General features: G+C 52.9%; 5 protein-coding genes across 5 annotated transcripts; 2 read left to right on the top strand and 3 right to left on the bottom strand.

The window, feature by feature from the left end:
• Positions 1 to 54: 54 nt before the first annotated feature.
• On the bottom strand, positions 55 to 3,363 carry BKA58DRAFT_111204 (glycoside hydrolase superfamily). The gene is made up of 4 exons (XM_046163930.1): positions 2,947 to 3,363; positions 2,514 to 2,639; positions 188 to 2,466; positions 55 to 130 (listed from the first exon to the last, which is right to left on the bottom strand). Exons 1-4 carry the CDS (start codon positions 3,184 to 3,186, stop codon positions 82 to 84), a joined length of 2,694 nt encoding a protein of 897 aa, XP_046030012.1. The 5' UTR covers positions 3,187 to 3,363; the 3' UTR covers positions 55 to 81.
• A 1,697-nt stretch (positions 3,364 to 5,060) lies between these two features.
• BKA58DRAFT_436875 (P-loop containing nucleoside triphosphate hydrolase protein) lies at positions 5,061 to 12,561 on the bottom strand (the record flags this gene model as incomplete). The annotated part of the gene is made up of 10 exons (XM_046173443.1): positions 5,061 to 5,395; positions 5,448 to 5,995; positions 6,044 to 8,084; positions 8,131 to 8,557; positions 8,605 to 8,660; positions 8,709 to 8,754; positions 8,836 to 9,027; positions 9,890 to 10,252; positions 10,302 to 12,302; positions 12,352 to 12,561. 10 exons carry the CDS (start codon positions 12,559 to 12,561, stop codon positions 5,061 to 5,063), a joined length of 6,219 nt encoding a protein of 2,072 aa, XP_046030011.1.
• Positions 12,562 to 12,837: 276 nt separating this feature from the next.
• On the top strand, positions 12,838 to 14,073 carry BKA58DRAFT_111151 (optic atrophy 3 protein-domain-containing protein). The gene is made up of 2 exons (XM_046163927.1): positions 12,838 to 13,108; positions 13,159 to 14,073. Exons 1-2 carry the CDS (start codon positions 13,049 to 13,051, stop codon positions 13,885 to 13,887), a joined length of 789 nt encoding a protein of 262 aa, XP_046030010.1. The 5' UTR covers positions 12,838 to 13,048; the 3' UTR covers positions 13,888 to 14,073.
• On the top strand, positions 14,074 to 14,983 carry BKA58DRAFT_111152 (uncharacterized protein). Its single transcript, XM_046163928.1, has one exon. The coding sequence runs from the start codon at positions 14,259 to 14,261 to the stop codon at positions 14,739 to 14,741; it is 483 nt and encodes a 160-aa protein (XP_046030009.1). The 5' UTR covers positions 14,074 to 14,258; the 3' UTR covers positions 14,742 to 14,983.
• Positions 14,984 to 16,113: 1,130 nt separating this feature from the next.
• BKA58DRAFT_111170 (uncharacterized protein) lies at positions 16,114 to 17,664 on the bottom strand. The gene is made up of 3 exons (XM_046163929.1): positions 17,216 to 17,664; positions 16,704 to 17,165; positions 16,114 to 16,654 (listed from the first exon to the last, which is right to left on the bottom strand). Exons 1-3 carry the CDS (start codon positions 17,367 to 17,369, stop codon positions 16,200 to 16,202), a joined length of 1,071 nt encoding a protein of 356 aa, XP_046030008.1. The 5' UTR covers positions 17,370 to 17,664; the 3' UTR covers positions 16,114 to 16,199.
• Positions 17,665 to 17,667: the final 3 nt, after the last annotated feature.

Below are 17,667 nucleotides of genomic sequence, written 5' to 3'. Positions count from 1 at the left end.
CACAAACGCCTCAAAACAACCAACATAAGAAGACTCGTGATGCTCGTTGTCCACTTCCTTCACGCTCCGCTCCATCCTTCATCAGAAGATCCATTGGAAACTCTCACTGACCTCAAAGCTGAGTCTCGACCTGAATGATGCGTTAGTAATTCTTCGCTTGATTGAATCAACCAAGCGGCGGACTTACCTGATATCAGCGCTGCTGGCGCCAATCAATACCTCAAACGCGCCCTCCTCTGCAATCCAGGCACCTGTCTGACCGAGGTTCGTGTCAAAGTATCCCACGGAGTACTTGTTCAGCGTCAAGACTACATCCTTCGTCTCACCAGGTTGCAAGAAGACCTTGCCGAACGCTTGGAGTTCCTTCTCGGGGCGAGGGAGCGTCGATTTGACGTCTTTGACGTATGCCTGAACAATCTCGTGCGCCGCAAATGAACCCGTGTTCGTGACTGGTACAGTGATGATGATCTTTCCGTCCTCAGAGAGCACGGTGCTGCTAGCGTTTGGTGTTCCGTATTCGAATGTGGTGTATGTAAGACCGTGGCCGAATGCAAAGAGCGGTGCAATCTTGGAGCGCTCGTAATGCCTGTAGCCCACGTAGATGCCCTCGCCGTACACAGTCTTCAAGTTCTCGCCAGGCCAGTTGTGGTACGCAGGGTTATCTTCGATGCGCACCGGGAAAGTCGTTGGCAATTTCCCGCTGGGACTGCTGTTGCCGAGCAGCACATCAGCAAGAGCATTTCCAGCTTCCTGACCTTGGTACCATGCCTGGAGAATTGCTGGGGCCTTCTGTACCCATGGCATGGTAATCGGTGTTCCAGATTGGTTGACGATGACGGTGCGAGGGTTGGCAGCTAGAACAGCTTCGATCAGACGATCCTGCGAGCCGTTCTTCGGGAGATCCATTGTTTGCCTGTCGTATCCTTCCGACTCCCACTCGGCGTCCAATCCAACGACTACTACAGCCACATCAGCATCACGCGCTGCATCCGCTGCTTCTTGTAGACGATCAATCTTGTCCTCTTCCTGGTAGCCGATTCGGCAGCCACCGTAGTCGTGGCGACGGCCTATAACAGAAACCTTGGACGCGGGTCGGACTTCGTTGGTGCTCTCAATCAGAATCTCCACAGGCTTGCCCTCTTCGAGACGGATCGACTTTAGTACATCTTCTGAAGCGGAGAACATAGCCTCGCCCTCCTGTATCCAGTCCCAATTGTCAATAAAAATGTCGCCGTTGATGTACATGCGTCCTGGTCCGACTGACGCAAAGCTGAAGCTGTGGTTTCCGGTCGTCTTCGGTGTGAGTGTAGTCTTAACCTTGAAGGAGAAGTCTGGAAGGAGTTCCATTGGCGCAGAGTCCCATAGCCACAGATCTGTGCTGACCTTATGTTGAACGACTGCCGGTTCACCCTTGAACCTGTCGCCCTTGTAGTATTCTAACCGAACACCGGTCTCGCCATTGGAGTGGCAGTATGGTGAAGCAAGCGGTAGCCATTTCGAGCTATCGCAGCCTTGGGCAAATGTGATCTCGCCGTCGAATCGATTTTGAAGGCCTTGCCAAGGTGTGACGTTGTAGTAGGGGTTAAGACCTGCGCTTCCTCCTCCACTGGCGATGGCTCGCTTGACATTTGGTCCAATCATCGCAATCTTCTTGGCATTCTTGATGGGGAGCACGCTGTTTTCGTTCTTCAAAAGCGTCAATCCTTCAATACCAGCCTGGAGAATCAGGTTCCGTGTCTCCACGTTGTCGATCGACTGCTCCGGCTCCTCGGGTGTCATGTTGTTCAGCCCCTTGACACGATCGACAAGGTAGAGTACTCTGGCGGCGGATTCCTCGATATCGACACGGGTTAGCTCGCCCTTCTCTAGGCATTCCTTCACTTGATCGATCTTGCGCCATTTGGATGGCCCGGGCATCTCAACATCAACACCAGCTTTAATTGATGGTGCAGTTGCATATGTGCCCGTCCAGTCGGAAATAATGGCTCCGTTCCACTTCCACTCGCCTCGAAGAATCTCCTTGATTGAGTGCTCATACTCATCCGCATGAATACCATTGATCATATTGTAAGCGCTCATGAGCGCCCAGGGTGATGCATCTCGAACAGCTATCTCGAAGGGCTTCAGATAGATCTCACGCAATGGCCGTTCAGCAATGATAGCATCGTACGCTTGCCGCTCAGTTTCTTGCTCGTTTCCAAGAAAGTGCTTGATCGTAGCCGCAACGCCCTTGCTCTGAAGACCGCGAACATACGATGCAGCAAGCTTTCCAGTAAGGAAAGGATCTTCCGAATACGACTCAAAGTTGCGACCACCAAGAGGCGACCGGTGCATGCACACGGTAGGCGCAAGCAGCACGTGAGCTCCACGAGCCTTTGCTTCCTCTCCGAGGTGGCGACCGATCTCCTCAATCATGTCCAAGTTCCACGTGGAAGCCATGGATATACCGCAGGGGAATAAAGCGGCCTAGCTTCGTCAGCGTGAGACAAGCAGTGCCAAGCCGGAGTACGTACAGGTGTGCCGTTAGTGAAGAACTCTCCGCGAGCGCCATTGGGTCCATCTGATGTCTTGATTGACGGTATACCCTTTTCGGGTATGGCTACAGTCCGCCAGAAGTCCGCTCCTGCAAGTAGTGAGATCTGGAATGGTCAGCCCGGCTCCGCTCAAGGCTGCTTCGGCTTTCAAATAGATTAACGAGGTCAGGTGGGATTCTAAGCGAACAGGAAAGCCATTCATTCTGATTACGACTTTCGAGAACCAATCCTTCTAGACCTTCTGCTCAAAAAGACGGGTGGGATAAGGGATCGCGGCTAGGAATGACTCGTATCCCTACCAGAAAGACCTGGAGGATAGAAGTCGACACCAATTTCTGCCTCAAGCATTTGACATGACCGTATAGAACGTCGAAGTTTGAGACATCTGCCAAAGAAGTAAAAGTGAACATACCTGTTCTTCTAGAGTCAGCTTCGCCGCAAGTTCTCTCGCCTTGTCGTCCGGCCGCTCCATCGAGAAGATCTTCTTGCCCGCCATCGTTTCGTCTGCCGGTGAAGTTTCCTCTGGAGTTGCAGCAGGCGTTAACGTAGGTGTATCGAGAGTGACCGGTTGGATGTGGATAGCCGCATGCTTTATGTCGTGCTGTTTGATATCTTCCGTCGGACTAGCGTTTCCAAGGTTGATGGTAGCCATTGCAGATCAACCAGAATTAATCATTCGATAAGGCGGAGTCCTCGAGCGAATTGCCGCGTCTTCTTGCCACTGTAACCGGCGCGGTAAGGAGCGAGGAGTTGAACGACGGTGCAAACGAGAGAGGGAGGACAAGCTGAAGAAATAGCAGATTCAGAGGCAGTCAATTGAAGTAGATTATCATCCTTTAGTACTTGCGCAGCGCTGGATGCGACTGTCTCTTGACGCATGGACCCAGGGAAAACGCTCGAGTACCGGATCTATTGGAAACAAGCCTTGTCCTAGTCACGGCTCGCAGGCACGTCGTCTCAGATCTACAAGGTAAGTATTATTGGTCGGCGGGGGCAATCAACCGAAGTTAACGCGCCCGTCTCGATCTGTCGACAGGAGGGAGGCTCATGTGTGATCTCAATCTAGATCCGTTGCAACGGCTTCTTGTGGCGAAATCCGAGAGTAACGCGAAGGGTACGATAGCGATCCTTTGATCCCCACCACGTTGCAGTCTTCTGAGCAAGTAAGAGCCAGACATCCCGCGCAAGCAGGTTGAAGGAACAGGTGACACGTAGACTAGACATGCAAGTCTACGCCGCGCAGCGAGACATTCGTCTCTCGAGGTAAGCAGCGTGGAGCTTGATTCGTCGCCTACTCTTTGTTGGACAGCTGTGATGGCGGACCTGAACCTCCGAAGCTAGTCTAAAAGGCAGTTGAGCAGCTTCCGAAGCGCACATTAGGCAGTCAAAGGATGATACAGCGCGGTTGCATACCAATCAGTGGTGGGAAATCTCGCAATGAGGTTGTAGCGGCCCGAGAGGCGGGTATGTTAGCGGGAACCCGGGCCAGTGAACCGTCTGCATCCTGGCTTGCATATCACGCTGACGAAGTCTCCGCCTGGGCCAAGCGAGCGTTGATTGTGGTTCATCGAAATCATCGGACGTTGGAAGCAGTGACCAGACCAGAAAGTCGGAATGGAGACATCTGGACTTCGTCAGTCCTTGCCCCACCAACGCTGCACGTGCACAATGTTGCGATTGCATCTCAAACACGTGAAGATCATTGCGAAGTCTAGCTATCTTTACCGTGTTTTCATCTGCGAATCCGTAATTCGATGAGGATGCGCAAATCTATCAAGACACTACTTTCCAGGCCGGCTGCTAGCTCGCGCGTCAACTCGTAGCCCTATATCCCCACGCCGTTGAGCACCTGACGTGAGCAAATTGATCGGAGTATCGTCGGAGGAATAGCAAATGAAAAGGTACTATGGTACTTGATTGCGACCGCAATGGAGTCATTCAGCGACCAAGTGCTGGTACCAGTAAGTACATCGTTGAGATGCACTGCTTCCTGCTGTGCTGGTGTTGGAAAGGCACTGCGGCAAGTGACTTCGGAAGTCACATCCGCACCGCTTATCCTGCTTTCTGAACAGGCGAGGCAGCGCTCAACCTCCATGTTCCCGGAATAGCATGTGAACAGCTTCTGCGTATCATCAGGAAGCATAGTGGAGTGCTGTGGCGTCTTTGGGTTTTTGAGCTATATGTGATTGGCATGAACACACCGTTTGGGAAAGCCGAAGAAGCCGCCATGAAAGCTGTGCCTGATGTCTTCTTACTCAAACACAAGAATTTCGAAGAATCCAAAAATATTGTCGACTGACTTGAACTAGACATACCTGCCAGCATCTCGGAGTACCTTCTCGTCTCCGCATGAACAGACATCTCTCCACATTTTCGTCACAATCACAGCACCTAAACTTCAAAAAAGATGGCTCAAGACCAATTCTTCTATACGAATGCTAACCCACTGACCCAAAAGGGGTCTTCCATCAACGTTGCCTTCCAACCTCCTCACACGCTTCCTCAATGGACGCATTTAGCTTGGATCTACCAATCATCCTGCTTTCTTCCATGCATAGCAGCCTGACGCTGTCTAAGCGCCTCCGCTAACCCACCAGCGATACTACCACTGCTGTCTCTCGCGCTCTCCATTGTGCTACCCCCACTACCACTGTACCCACTATCCCGCCCGGAGTCACCGTTGACGGCTTTTCTGGCGGCAGGACGTTTGGCTGGCGGAGCCGGAGGCTTGGGCTTGCCGTTTGCAGGGCGAGCGGGTGGTGCTGGGGGTGGAGCAGGTGCTGCTGCACGTACTTCCTCAAGGTATGCAGATGGTGCCCAGCCGGAGGCGGATTTGTCAAGACGGGATGCTAGCCACCAACCTGTTGAGGCTTTGTTAGTATGCATGTTAGCGGTGGATCAGAGTGAACGTACCATTGCCCTCCTTCTGTGTGACCAGGATGATCTCATCCTTTCCTAGACTCAACTCTCCAGCGCTCTGACCTGCAAAGTCATATAGCGCCTTGTATCGAGGCTCCTTCGGCTGAGCTGGCGCAGGCGGCGGTGGGGGTGGAGGAGGAGGTGTGCGTGATGAGCCTGCTGACGCGGTACGCGCATGAGAGCCTGCACCGTTCGACAGGGCAGCGACGGGCGCCGGAACAGGTCTGGCTTGCGACACTTCTGGCTGAGGTACAGGTCTCGGTTGCGCGGCGGCAGGCGTGGGTACAGCTCTTGGTTGTGCTGGACGAGAGGCGAGCTTCGAGGGACCTCCGCCAGGACCACCGGGCCGCAACAGCTTACCCTTTGTGATGGGCTTTGCGGCGATCTGCTTGCCTTTGGGCGTGGGCTTGGAAACGGAGTTGGCTGGCTCTCCTGGCCCAACATGGATGGTGCCACTCTTGTACTGGTCATCCCTCGGTACTGCGGGATCTTTGATGACCTTGACCTGAGCTGGCTTGCCAGGCTTCTTGTTATATTGGATGCTAAGGTATGTTAGCCATTTTCGGATGCACGCCGATTGTGGAACTTACGTCTCGCCTATTTGGAGTGTCATCGCGCCTCGTAGCACGTTATGCAGCTGAGTGAAGAACTCGGTCTTGAATACGCAGTTCACTAGTGGATCAGGCTCTGTTGGTGACCCAGCACCGATCGAGAACCAGTCGTCTTTGAGTGTTGAACAACTGATCATCTTGATGGCGCCAACGGGTATTATCCTCTCAGGCAAAATCTGGATTTGCCCTTTGATCGAGGCAACCTTGACCAGGTAAACGTTTTTCTTTGTTAGAATCAGCGTGCGGGCTTCTGGTTTACTTGATCGGCCGAGTTTCGATACAAGCACTTCGGCCCTGCACGAGAACGGCACCTCTTCGTTTGGAGCTATGCCAACGGCTTGGGCCATGACCTCACCAGTGCCACCTTTGTTTCCGATACCAAGGTAGTCGCCCATGAATCTTCGGGAACCGATCAAACTGTATCTTCTGCGTTCTTTCCGTCCTCCGAGTATCTTGTGACCTTGGTCGCGCCATTCGATGAATTCCTTGCCGCCATTGAGCTTGCGCCAGAACCGCTGGATGCGTGTCGCACACTCTGCTCGGTATCGTAGATAGTTTCTCCATGCGCGCTGAATGCGAATAGCCATGTTGTGCCAGTACTTGTCTCGCATAGTCTCCAAGGCGAACAGTGTCTCAGGTGTCTTGATGAAGACCTTCGTTGTACCGATTTGGAACTCCTCCGCTGGAATGTTGGTGTCCTTCAAGATCTGTTTAGCACCCGTCTCATAGTCCCCGGTCCAGGTGTACTCTCCGGCATATGAGCACTTTGGTGACAGCAAGAAAAACCGTTCTACGAACTTATCGAAGGTCTGACGGGATGCAAACCCAGCTCTCCGAATGCGCACGTTTTCTTGCAGACCCAGGTACTTGACCTGATGTAGTACGTTGGCATCGGTAAATTCTTTGGGCGATTTGTTCTCGTTGGGCTTGATGGTACGGATATAGGACGGACGAGCTTGCATCAGAGTCGTCACCAGGTCGTTCGCAGAGGCTTTGATCTTATCTCCAGCCGTCGGGGGTCGCCGCCTGTTGTCCTGGTCTACCTGGTGGGGGAAGAGCGTATGCACAAAGGTGTTGCTGCTCTGGCCGAGCAGGTTTAGCAAGTCTTTCAACAACTGATCCTTGTTCTTATCGGTCATGCCATCAATCGCATAAGAGACCTCACCAGCATAATGCTTGATGACGAACTGACCCTGGCGAGGCGTGAAATTGGGGTTCGACGACAGAGCGTTCAGTCTCTGGACAAATGTTTGATCCGCGGCGGTTGGATCGGCGTGGGCTGTCGCACAAGCGTCGTTCAGGGCAGCGAAAACACCCGGTGGACGCTTCTCCTCAATCAAGTCGCATACAATCTTGTTGTCGAAGTACTTGATGGGCGTCCACTTGATCTGCTCGCGCTCGTACTCTTCTTGTTCAGCCTTGAGTGTCAATTGGATGAAGATTTGTTGTAGCTTCTCGTTGACGTAGTTGATGCACAACTGCTCGAAGCTGTTCTTTTCGAAGATTTCGAAGCCGTAGATATCCAAGATACCAATCGACTGGGCGGTCGCACCTCGGGCCTTCAAAGAGACGTTGACGCGCTCCACAATCCAATCAAAGAGGTTGAAGTAAATTCCCTTGGAGAGCGCATCGCGGACTGCGCCTGCTTGCGCGCAGTTCAGAGGCACGTCGTATACGGAACCTCGTCGCCCTCCTCGGCTTGTCTCCATAACACGAATGGTAAGGGCTTTGTTGACATGCGATGCATCAACTTCGAGGAGATAGGCTACGAAATCTACGACCGACTGGTCGACAATAGCTGCGTTGCCTGAGTCATCCTCGCGGAACGACACATTTCCTAGCCACAAAATGGCGGCAAGCATGCGGAAGATGTTGTCCTGCTCAGCTTGTTGTAATCCAATAACCTTCATGGCGTTCAGTGTATCGTCGAACTCGGCGTGGTCGTCGATTCCCGGAACGTCGAAACATTTCGATTTGCTCGTGTAGAGGTAGGCTTGCGGTTGTTGTAATCCAAAGATTTCTGTGCATGTCAGAGCGAGTCTAATGTGTAGTCAGAGTGGGCGTACCTCTGTATTGTGAGGATGCGGCTTTTGTGAACTGGTAGAAGATGTGGAAGTTGCGCTCGTTCACGATCTGTCCCGTCACTCGGGTCTTCTCGAGCAGGTAGTTGTTGATGTTTGCTCCCACCGGCTCTCCTTGCGCATTGAAATGGATCTCGAGATACTTGCCGAACCGCGACGAGTTGTTGTTCCTCAGCGTCTTCGCGTTTCCAAAGGATTCGAGCAGCGGGTTGGTGGCCAGCACCATGTCCTTGATCTCCTGGATAGATGAATTGCTACCCCCCGAGACGTTGGCGATGTACTGCATAAGTCGCTTCGCGGCTTCTGTCTTTCCTGCTCCTGATTCGCCGGAGATGATGACACATTGGTTCTCCTTGTATGCGTTCATATTGTAGTAGGCGGACTCGGCGATTGCGAAGACGTGAGGGGGTACCTATGCCTCATTAGCCCTGAAAACCGGTGGACAGGTATGCACCGCACCTCCAGCCTGTTCTTGCCCTTGTAACTCTCCAGCACTTGGTCGGTGTATATACCCACTGCCGCTTGTCAGCATCCCCCTCTAAGGCGCATATCCTGTCACATACAGTCGCGGAACGGGTTGACGGAGACCAGCACGTGGCCGATGTATGTCTGCGCCCATAGTCAGTCGCTGTCCTAGTCTATCGCTGCGTGGGTGTGCGACGCGGGGCTGGCGCAAGTGGGTCGACGCACGTATATCTCGCCATTTTCGAATCGCTTCTTCAGGTTCTCGTTGATGGCCTCGTTCGAAACCTTGCTGATCAAGGTGAGATCCGATACACCGACTTCCTTCTTCTTTGTGGTTTCGAAGACGGCTTTGGTTGCGAACTGGGCCTTTGGCTGGGCGCCGCCTCCGGCCTTGCGCGCGGCGCGGTTGGTTTTCCCCTACACGTCACATGTATCAGCTTGTGTTCCTCCCTCGAAGTCTTTCTGCATCTTACCATGATTGGTGCCCGACGTCGAGCTGGGACCTGTAGCTTGAGCCGGCCAGTGGGGTAGTACGTATGCTGCGGATCTCAGGGAGCAGCGGATATGGTAATAATGGACGGCGAAGCCAGGTACAGTCGGTATGGAGAGAGCAGTCGCTCGGGGGTGTAGGGGTGTAAAGATGGCTGCAATGCGGCGGTTGTCAAGACCGGCCAACGTCAGAGCCCTGGATGGAATCGGGCGCTTCGGAGGGTACTCGCCCCATCGTCCCTGCACAGCCACAGCTATTCAAGTACGAAGTACGCGCAAGCTGCCGCCGCGGCTGGAATTTCCTCGTCATCTCCATTCACCTCCATTTCATGTCGGCCTCCACACAGCAGACTGGCATGCATGATAACGACGTTACTTCCTAAAGCGTCTGCTCTCATACTACTTCATCATTCACCGTCGCCGCTGCGAACTCATCCAGGCTCGGCCCAGTTTCCACATCAAAGTGTCGCAGTCAAGGCCTAACACAAGGACGACCCGAGTCTGCCGCGTACGCATAATTTCTCGTGACGTGTCATAGACTTAGGCATTAGGCACCAACGTTTTGATGGTCGTGACCGGATGCTCATTCAAACTAATCGCTACTAGAAAACGCCAGCAACATGCAAACCGTCGTGAATGAGTGTTCGAACAACAGCACTGCTCAGTAGCAGAGGCGACGCCGTGGAAATGCCCAAACCCCTAATAAGAATATCCCAGATCCCAAAAACGCCGTCGCTTCAAGCTCGTCATTCAATCATCATGAGAAAACATCACCACCAAAACGCCCAACGCTCGCCCAGTCCAACCGCTTGGACTCTTCTAGTTGCGGGCCGCCCCAGGAATACACCTTGGGGTCTACGAGGCAGCCCAGACCGCCTTCTTGACACCATTCCGACACGACAGCATAGATGAATTCGATCTTCGCGCGGAGGAGGTTGCCTTCTGTGAGCTCTTTGTAACTGTCTTCCTTGTCGGCTGAGCCGTACAGAAGCTGTTGCAATGAACCCCGAAGATGTGCTCTGGCCTTCACGTGCTTCCACGGCACGTTTCCAGTCTCTTCGAGAAGAGACGTCGCATCTAGAGGAAGGCATAAGAAGTGCCCGTAACCTGCGTCTGACGACAAGACAAGTTTGGTGTGGTCTGGGAAGTTGAACTAAACATACTGTTAGACGCGCTTTGTGAATCAAGGCAAAAGCGCTTACTTGGAAGGAGCCGTCGTCGAAACCCCAGATCCCGACGTTACCCAGGCGTTGGTAAAAGCGAACAAAGTTCACGCGGGGATCTTTGCGAAGCGGCTTTTCTTCGTCGCCAAAGGTTGCGCACATGTACTTTCCGAACTTGTGCCAAACTGTCCGAATCTCCTCAATGCGTCGCGATTCAAGCACTTCAATCTCCGACAATCCCCGGTCTTTCTTCACGGTCGTGTAGTAGTTGAGCGCAACGCTTTTGGCAAGCTCTCGGTTGCCTCCAGCCTTCCGTAGGTGGTTGTATCCGTCCGTGGCAAATGCGATCGTGACGGGGTATTGCTCCTCTGCAGAGAGCAGTGTCCCGATGCTACCATCGTTGAGGACGTATCCCACTCCGTATCTACGGCTGTAGTCTACCCATTTTGCGACAAATGGTAATTGCGGTGGCTGATCTCTCCTTGACTTTGTAGGCTTCTTGTCGAGGGCTCGTTCAAGGTTGTCGCGGAATGTCATCAAGCGCGCCAACACAGTCACCGGATCAGTCGCAGGCATGTCATTGCTGACGGTCCGATAGCGGGGAGCACTTCGCGTCGAAGTTTCTTTGGGCGCAGGCTCCGATTTTGCGCTCTCTCGAGCGCTAGTCCGGGAGACTCTTAGAGGTGGGAGGTCAGGTAGTCCGTTTGACGTTGTCTTTGGCGCTTCCTTTGCGGTTTCCTTCGCCGTTCGTGCGCGCGTCGAAGTTCGTGCCTCACGAGGGACGCGTAGAGGAGCAGGTGCGGAAGCCGTGTTCGCAGTAACACGCCCAGTGTTCGAGATCTTACGGGCTGCTCGTAACCGCGTCGGCTGTTTGTCAAGTATCCTGTGCACGGGCTCTGGCTCCTCGGCTGGCTCTACGTTCTCCTTCAATGTCTGCATCGGCTGTGGTTCCCTTCTTGGGGCTCTAGATGGACGAGTCTTTGTCCGCTCGTTTCCGGTAGTTTCTGAGAGGGCTTGGCTTTCAGACGACGATTCCTTCTCTTCTGATATTTCACTGAGCCCTCCCGGGGCTTGATGAGGCCACTGCGTGCGGGCAGGGAAAGGTACGTAAACGACATCTTTGGAGAACGGGATGTTTGGTTGTTTGCCGGCTTCAATCTCCTTTTGACAATCCCTTGCTACTGTCTTGTTGGTCCTGCGACCGAAGGTTCCAAATGCTTTTCCTTGTTCGTATTCGCCAACCGATGAGGACTTGCAAAGCGCCCACCATTCCTCAGTGTATCCACGCCTAATCGTAGATGCTGTAGGTGGGCGGTTCTTCGGCCATTTCGGAACCCGCGAGGTACATTCGCTGCTCAGCTCCAATGGGATATAGCCCAATTTGAAGAAAGGGTGCGCAACGATCTGGTCGGGGGTCGGTCGCTCGTCTTCGTGCACCAACAGTAGCGAGACGATGTCGCGGAGATCGTCGGTGATCTCGTTGGCGAACTTGGCGAGGTCCGGCCAGGTGTATTCACGAGCCTTCAGCTTCCGGTAGATGTCTTCGCGCTTGGCTGCATGGAATGGCGCTCTTCCGACTGCCAGTGTGTACATCATGATTCCGATAGCCCACAGGTCAACCTTCTCGTCATGGCCCTTTCCTGTCTTCTCCAAGACCTCCGGCGCAAGGTAGTTGGGTGTACCGCACATGGTTGTTCGACGGATCGCCCCATAGTCGCTCTGTGACACCAGTAGTGCAGCAAGACCGAAGTCGCCGACCTTGACGTTCATATCCCGGTCGAGGAAGAGGTTGCCTGTCTTGAGATCGCGATGTACGATGTTCCGTTGGTGGAGATATTTGATTGCGCCGCACGTCTGGATCATGAACCGCCTGATCTCGGGCATGGTGAAGTATTTGCGCTTCTTGATCGCATCGGCAAGAGAACCGTTTTCGCATAGCTCCAGGACAACATAGGTGCTTGATTCGAAAGAAAAGGCGCGGAAAAACTCGACGATGTTGGGATGAGATAGCTTCGAGTGGATCTGTAGTTCAGTGACAAACTGCGGCGCGTCAGCAAACAGCCATGCCTTCCTCGCCAGCTTCCAGTACCTTTTGCGCCAGCTTGGGGGGCTCCATTTTGGATTTGACAATCTTCAAAGCGACGGTAGAGCTACCGAGGTGTTCATGGCCCAGCAGCTTTGCGCGATGGCAGATAGCGAAGCCGCCTTTGCCCAGCTGCGATCCCGTTTCATATTGGAGTCCCTCGGGGTCCTGGACCACGGCCGGCGGGGCATCTGCGTGTATCGACGAGGCAGACATTGGCGTGGAGGTAGATGGAGAGAGATGATGAAATCGGGGACGAGGTCGCAGAGTGTTGATGGCATGTAAACAAGGGCCCGTTAGCGTCGTTGCTAGGGCTGTCGGCCAATCGGCGCCCGGCACTGTCCGCTCGATGCACAGCGACTTGCACAAGCTTGCACTGGAGATCGTGCTTCACGATCCAGTACGAGTTCGACTTAGTCGTGTGAGCTGTCCATGCGTCTCGTCCTGTATCCCGCGTTGTCATGGAGCTGCTGGGCCCGCAGTCAGTCGCCATCGCCGTCGGTGGATCTCCGGCAGCGCAAGGCAGCATCGATTTGAACATCGAACCTGCAGCCATGCGCAACACCACGAATAATCTTACACCACATCGCTCTACAGTCCTTCCGATGCGTCTATCTCTATGAAGCTTGCGATGCACAGCCGTCCGTCGGTCAATTGCCTCCATACCTCCCCGCGACCATCCGAAACGCTCTCGTAACCAAATATGTCTCTCACGCTCAAGGTCACATCACTGTTCGTCAGAACGCTTGCAAAGCCTGTAGCAGTATGTTTGGTTAGCTCCGGGCATCTTCAGTCATAACTGACACACTCCAGAATGCCATCAAGCGCAATGCCCACGAACACGATCGATTTCGCCGGATATGCGTCAAATTCGCCCAAGGTCTGCATCGCGTCGATATGCGCATGCGCCTCGGCCTCCTCCAGGATCCTGCTGTTATCGACAGACAGATTAAGAAGGAAGTCCAGTTAGCAGAAGCCGCGCGGAAAAAAGCAGCTGCCCCCACGGTCCTTACCGAAGAGGAGATGAAAGCGGAAGAAGCGCTCACGGAGAAGGAACGCGAAGCAATCAAGAAGAAGACTGAAGAGAGAATCAAGCCGCGTATCCGACCTTTATCCGAGCAAAAAGCCATCGAGATGGGCGCCAATTTCGCTGCCGAGACCTTCATATTCGCTGTTGGAATTGCTGTAATCCTCGTCGAGCAATGGAGGCAAAGAAGGAAGGCACGGAATGCCAGAGACGATATAAGAGAAGATTTAGAGGAGGTGCAGGCTGAGCTCAAAGCAGTCAAGGCAGAATTTGAGGAGTTCAAAGCGAAGCACCCGGAGCCCGCATCCTCAAAGTTACTAGGGTTCTTCACGGGCAGTGGGAAGAAGGAAGACAAGAAGCCTGAAGCCGTGAGCGCCGAAGCGAAGCCAGCACATGTCGAGGCTCAACCGGATGCTGCCCAATGGACGAATGCTACATCTGCAACGCACGAGCAGTCGCCAGCCGATAAGCCCTCACAACATAAGGATCTAGGGATGTACACTCGGGAAGCGTAGATGTGTACATCTTACGGGCATACATTCTCTAGGCTCGGCTCATGGTTATACCATGTTGAGAGCGTTATCTGGATACACTCCTCTCATATACCCAACACAATCATAGAAGCATGAAGTTTTCCATTACCGTGTCGCGACCCCACGATCTTCTGTGTTCAGCCTCTTATCCTAATTTGACGTTTTGTTGGCATTCGCTAGTCGCTCTTTCTGTCGCAACCCACGCACCTTCTACAAGAACAAGCTTAGCTCACAGGCATTGACTAGGGTCACATGGAAAGTATACACTTCCTCGACATCTCAAAGACACACACTCAATTATTCCGACACCAAGTCATCCCCAACTACCTTTCAGACTCACGCCTGCCCTCAATATGGGGCTTTCACACAACACTGGGCTTTGCCAAGAAAAGAAACAGCAATCTATCCTCCCAGATGAGAAAATGCATTCCATCATCGCTGTTGCTCCGGCCCAACTGGACGGTGGAGCGGACTACTATTCGCGAGCAGTCAACGACGGAACAATTCACTCTCAGCAACGTTACTATCCCCAAGTCCCCCACCAGTCTCAGAAAGCGCCTTCCGTCCCCCCACCGCCGCCTCGCCAACCATCCCGCACCATTGGAAACGCAGTCAATGACCTGCTTCCTTACTGCACAACCGAGCCGCCTCTGAGCCAAGCTCAAGTCATCGCTCTGAGCGACGTTGTGGGTAGTCTGAGGGAACTCGTGGTTCTGGCTCTAGGTACGGCTTCTGGTGCGGCGGGCTATATGGAGAAATTGGAAGGGGCAGTGGGTTCGCGGGCCGCAGTGAACATTGTAGAGTTCTTTGCCGACGAATGGGAGATCGAGGGTTGAGAAGATTCGTAGATGTGGGGTCAGAAGTGAGGGGATGGTTCCTATCGCATGGTGGCTGTGGGAGATGAAAAGTGCTCATGTGGATGCAACTATAAGCAGAACAGGCAATGATGAGGAAGATGGGAGGTTTTGATGGGAAATTGTATCATTCGCTACCAGGAAAGAAAACTGTGCTCGCTACCAAACCATCCACCTCACCTGCGAAGTATAAAACGTTCGCTCCCTCCTGCCTCCTCAATTTTCTGCACCTCCAAGCCGAAAAAACCGAGGGTAGCTCAGCACATCATTTCGATCGACGATCGAGAGGGAAGTCAAACGGCACTATAGACCGGTGATGACAAGAGGTCGATGTCTTCGTGATATCGACCAGTGTTCTGAGGTCAAAGAGAAAACGTTCAAACAGCAGTATCGACCGGTGATGACAAAGGAATCGACATCTTCGCGATTTCGAAACTCCGTTCTGAGGTCAAAGGTCCGTAGTGTATGAGAGCGTTGAAAGAGTTGAGAGCGATGATGAGCGAGCTGGGGGTCGTTCACATATCATTCCACCTGCCTTCAGTGTGTCCGAGTATATCTCCACCCAATTCTGTTGTATTCGAGGCAAGAAGGGGTGACAACGGCTCGGGAGCACAACGAGGCAGTGGTCGTGACGGGACTGAAGGGATCTCGGTAACGCGGTGTACGGGTTTGGCGATGGGTGATAGGTGACGGTAGTGTGATCGTGCCGCTTGTCGTGACAGCGGAGTGCAGAGGTAGCCGTGTCAGCCAGGCCTGAACGATGGATGGACTGCCGATGGAAGATGCTGATGAAGGTATCGCGTTTGAATGGTAGAGGACGTCTCAAATGACATGAAGAAGTGAAGGAGTTCCAGAGAAGAGCGGAAGTAAAGGGGATTCACCGGAGATGCTCGAGTGAGTTGAGATAAGAAGAAATGGAGGAAGACGGTGGGAGGAGTAGTTTATATACGGGCAGAAACCGCTGCGCACCGATGCTGTTCCCCTTCAATGCTTCTTGCCAGTATGCTGCGTCATGGGTTGAATGTAGCAGGGACGTTGAAAGAGTTCCGAGGCTCTGCCGTAGCAAATGAAGTAGTGACTGATGGGTGTCATCGTTTTGGGAGAGAGCTCTCGACAGATCAGGCAAGCTCAGTGCAAGAGTCGCGTGGGCTGGGGGACCACCTATCTCGACTCTGTATTGGCCGTGTCAAGGGTGAAGGGCATCATGCTGCGGTAAGAAGACTGCATGTTTTGAAACCTTTCAAAGGCAAAAGCGCATGTGTTGAGTAATATTATGTATTACTGTAACGACTAGGTATCATACATTAACCACTCCATCCTCCGTAAACACAATCATCAAAGCGATGGTTTAAAAGCAAGCGCATACCAACATTCCGCTAACTTTCCGTGAAAAACTCGGAAAACAAGAACGCAAAAGTACAGCGATGGTTACTAGGCAATCTACGAGCCTCCAAAGCTGGTGATGTTAATCCCAATGTCAGCCAACGCCGGTCCGACATTCAGATTCAGGTTGATCGTATTGCTCTTGATCGCATCTTCGTAGTAGGTCAAGTGCTGACCATCCTTGATACTTGAGTTGCCCACAATCTCAAGCGGCAGCACAGCATTGTTGTACTTCTCCTGAATCAGGCCCAAGATAGCGAGCTGGTCGACGTGGCTTTGCAAAGGGAATTTGTTGTCGCCGGGCTTGAGGTAAAGGTTTGGAATGAGTGCGTAGCCAATTGCGGTGCCGTCGACAGCTAGGTTCATGGTGATGTTGCCTAGGTCGAGGGTCATGACAGAGGGGTTGGGAATGCTGACGTTGGCAATGAGGTTGGAGCCATCGGACAGGATCTCGTCTTCGCCGGAGAGAATGCGCACATCGCTGATGTTGAGTCCGGAGAGCTTGTTTAGTCCTGCAAAAATAATTAGACTAGTTCTTACTGTAGCTTCAATGAGACATACCCTTCATCGTAATGACTTTGTTGTAATCGACGTCCATGGTAGGCAGGCCAGAGAGGTGAATGTTGGTCTTGCCGTCAAGGTGGATTTGGATTGTCTCGCTGTCCAGCACAGCCTTGGTGTAACTGGAGAACTCGACATCACTCGCGAAAATGACATCTTGGTCGACGGTGATGCGGGTCTCTGCCTCAGATTTCGCTTCAGGTATGTTGATGTAGATGAAAGGGTCTTGTCCTGGTAGCGATAGTCCTGCTTTGAAAGCGTCAATCTTAGGGTGATAACTACTGCCACTCCTGATGACTGTATCGATCTTCAGGTGGACACCATTCGGCTGCGGGTTGGTGACTTCCTGGGAAGTAACTTCGAGTGTCGAGGCGTTGATCTCATGCTGTGCCTTATTTGGTATACCAACAAATATAATTGGCAGGACAATGACCAACACAATGATTACGAGGACTAGGCAATCTAACGTAATGTAAACACGAAGTACGCTGAGGCTGTCGGGAGAGACTTACCACACCACCAAAACTTCCTGCAGTGGTTCTTCATACGCCCTTTGGCGCCTGGCGTGGGTCCTGGCGGGTAGAGCTTGTTCATAACGCCGCCTTTTTTCTGGGGCGTTGTATACACATCGTCCGCCCGTGTCTCTCCGCCGACTTTGCTCTCCATATCGTCGATCTTGTGTGAAGTGTAAAGATGTTGTTGTGTACAGTTCGATAACTCTGCCGCCCACCGGTTGATGGCGATTCAGAGCGACTGTGGGTTCTTCAGGGGACAGACCCGCAGGGTGTCGCACGCGAATTAAGTAGAAATAAGAAAATACACCAAGACTTCCAAGGATGGTATGAACGCGGAGGTACGCGGGGAACGCACACCTCGTGGATGTCAAAAGCTGGGGAATGTGTAGGAGACTGGCACATGCACGAAAACGACCGAGACCCCTCTTACGCCAAATACCAATTGGCTG

This window comes from Alternaria rosae, assembly GCF_020736505.1.
Source record: "Alternaria rosae strain MPI-PUGE-AT-0040 chromosome Unknown BKA58scaffold_2, whole genome shotgun sequence".
In the NCBI taxonomy this organism is placed as follows: domain Eukaryota; kingdom Fungi; phylum Ascomycota; class Dothideomycetes; order Pleosporales; family Pleosporaceae; genus Alternaria; species Alternaria rosae.
This window is presented reverse-complemented; position numbering and strand designations above follow the sequence as displayed.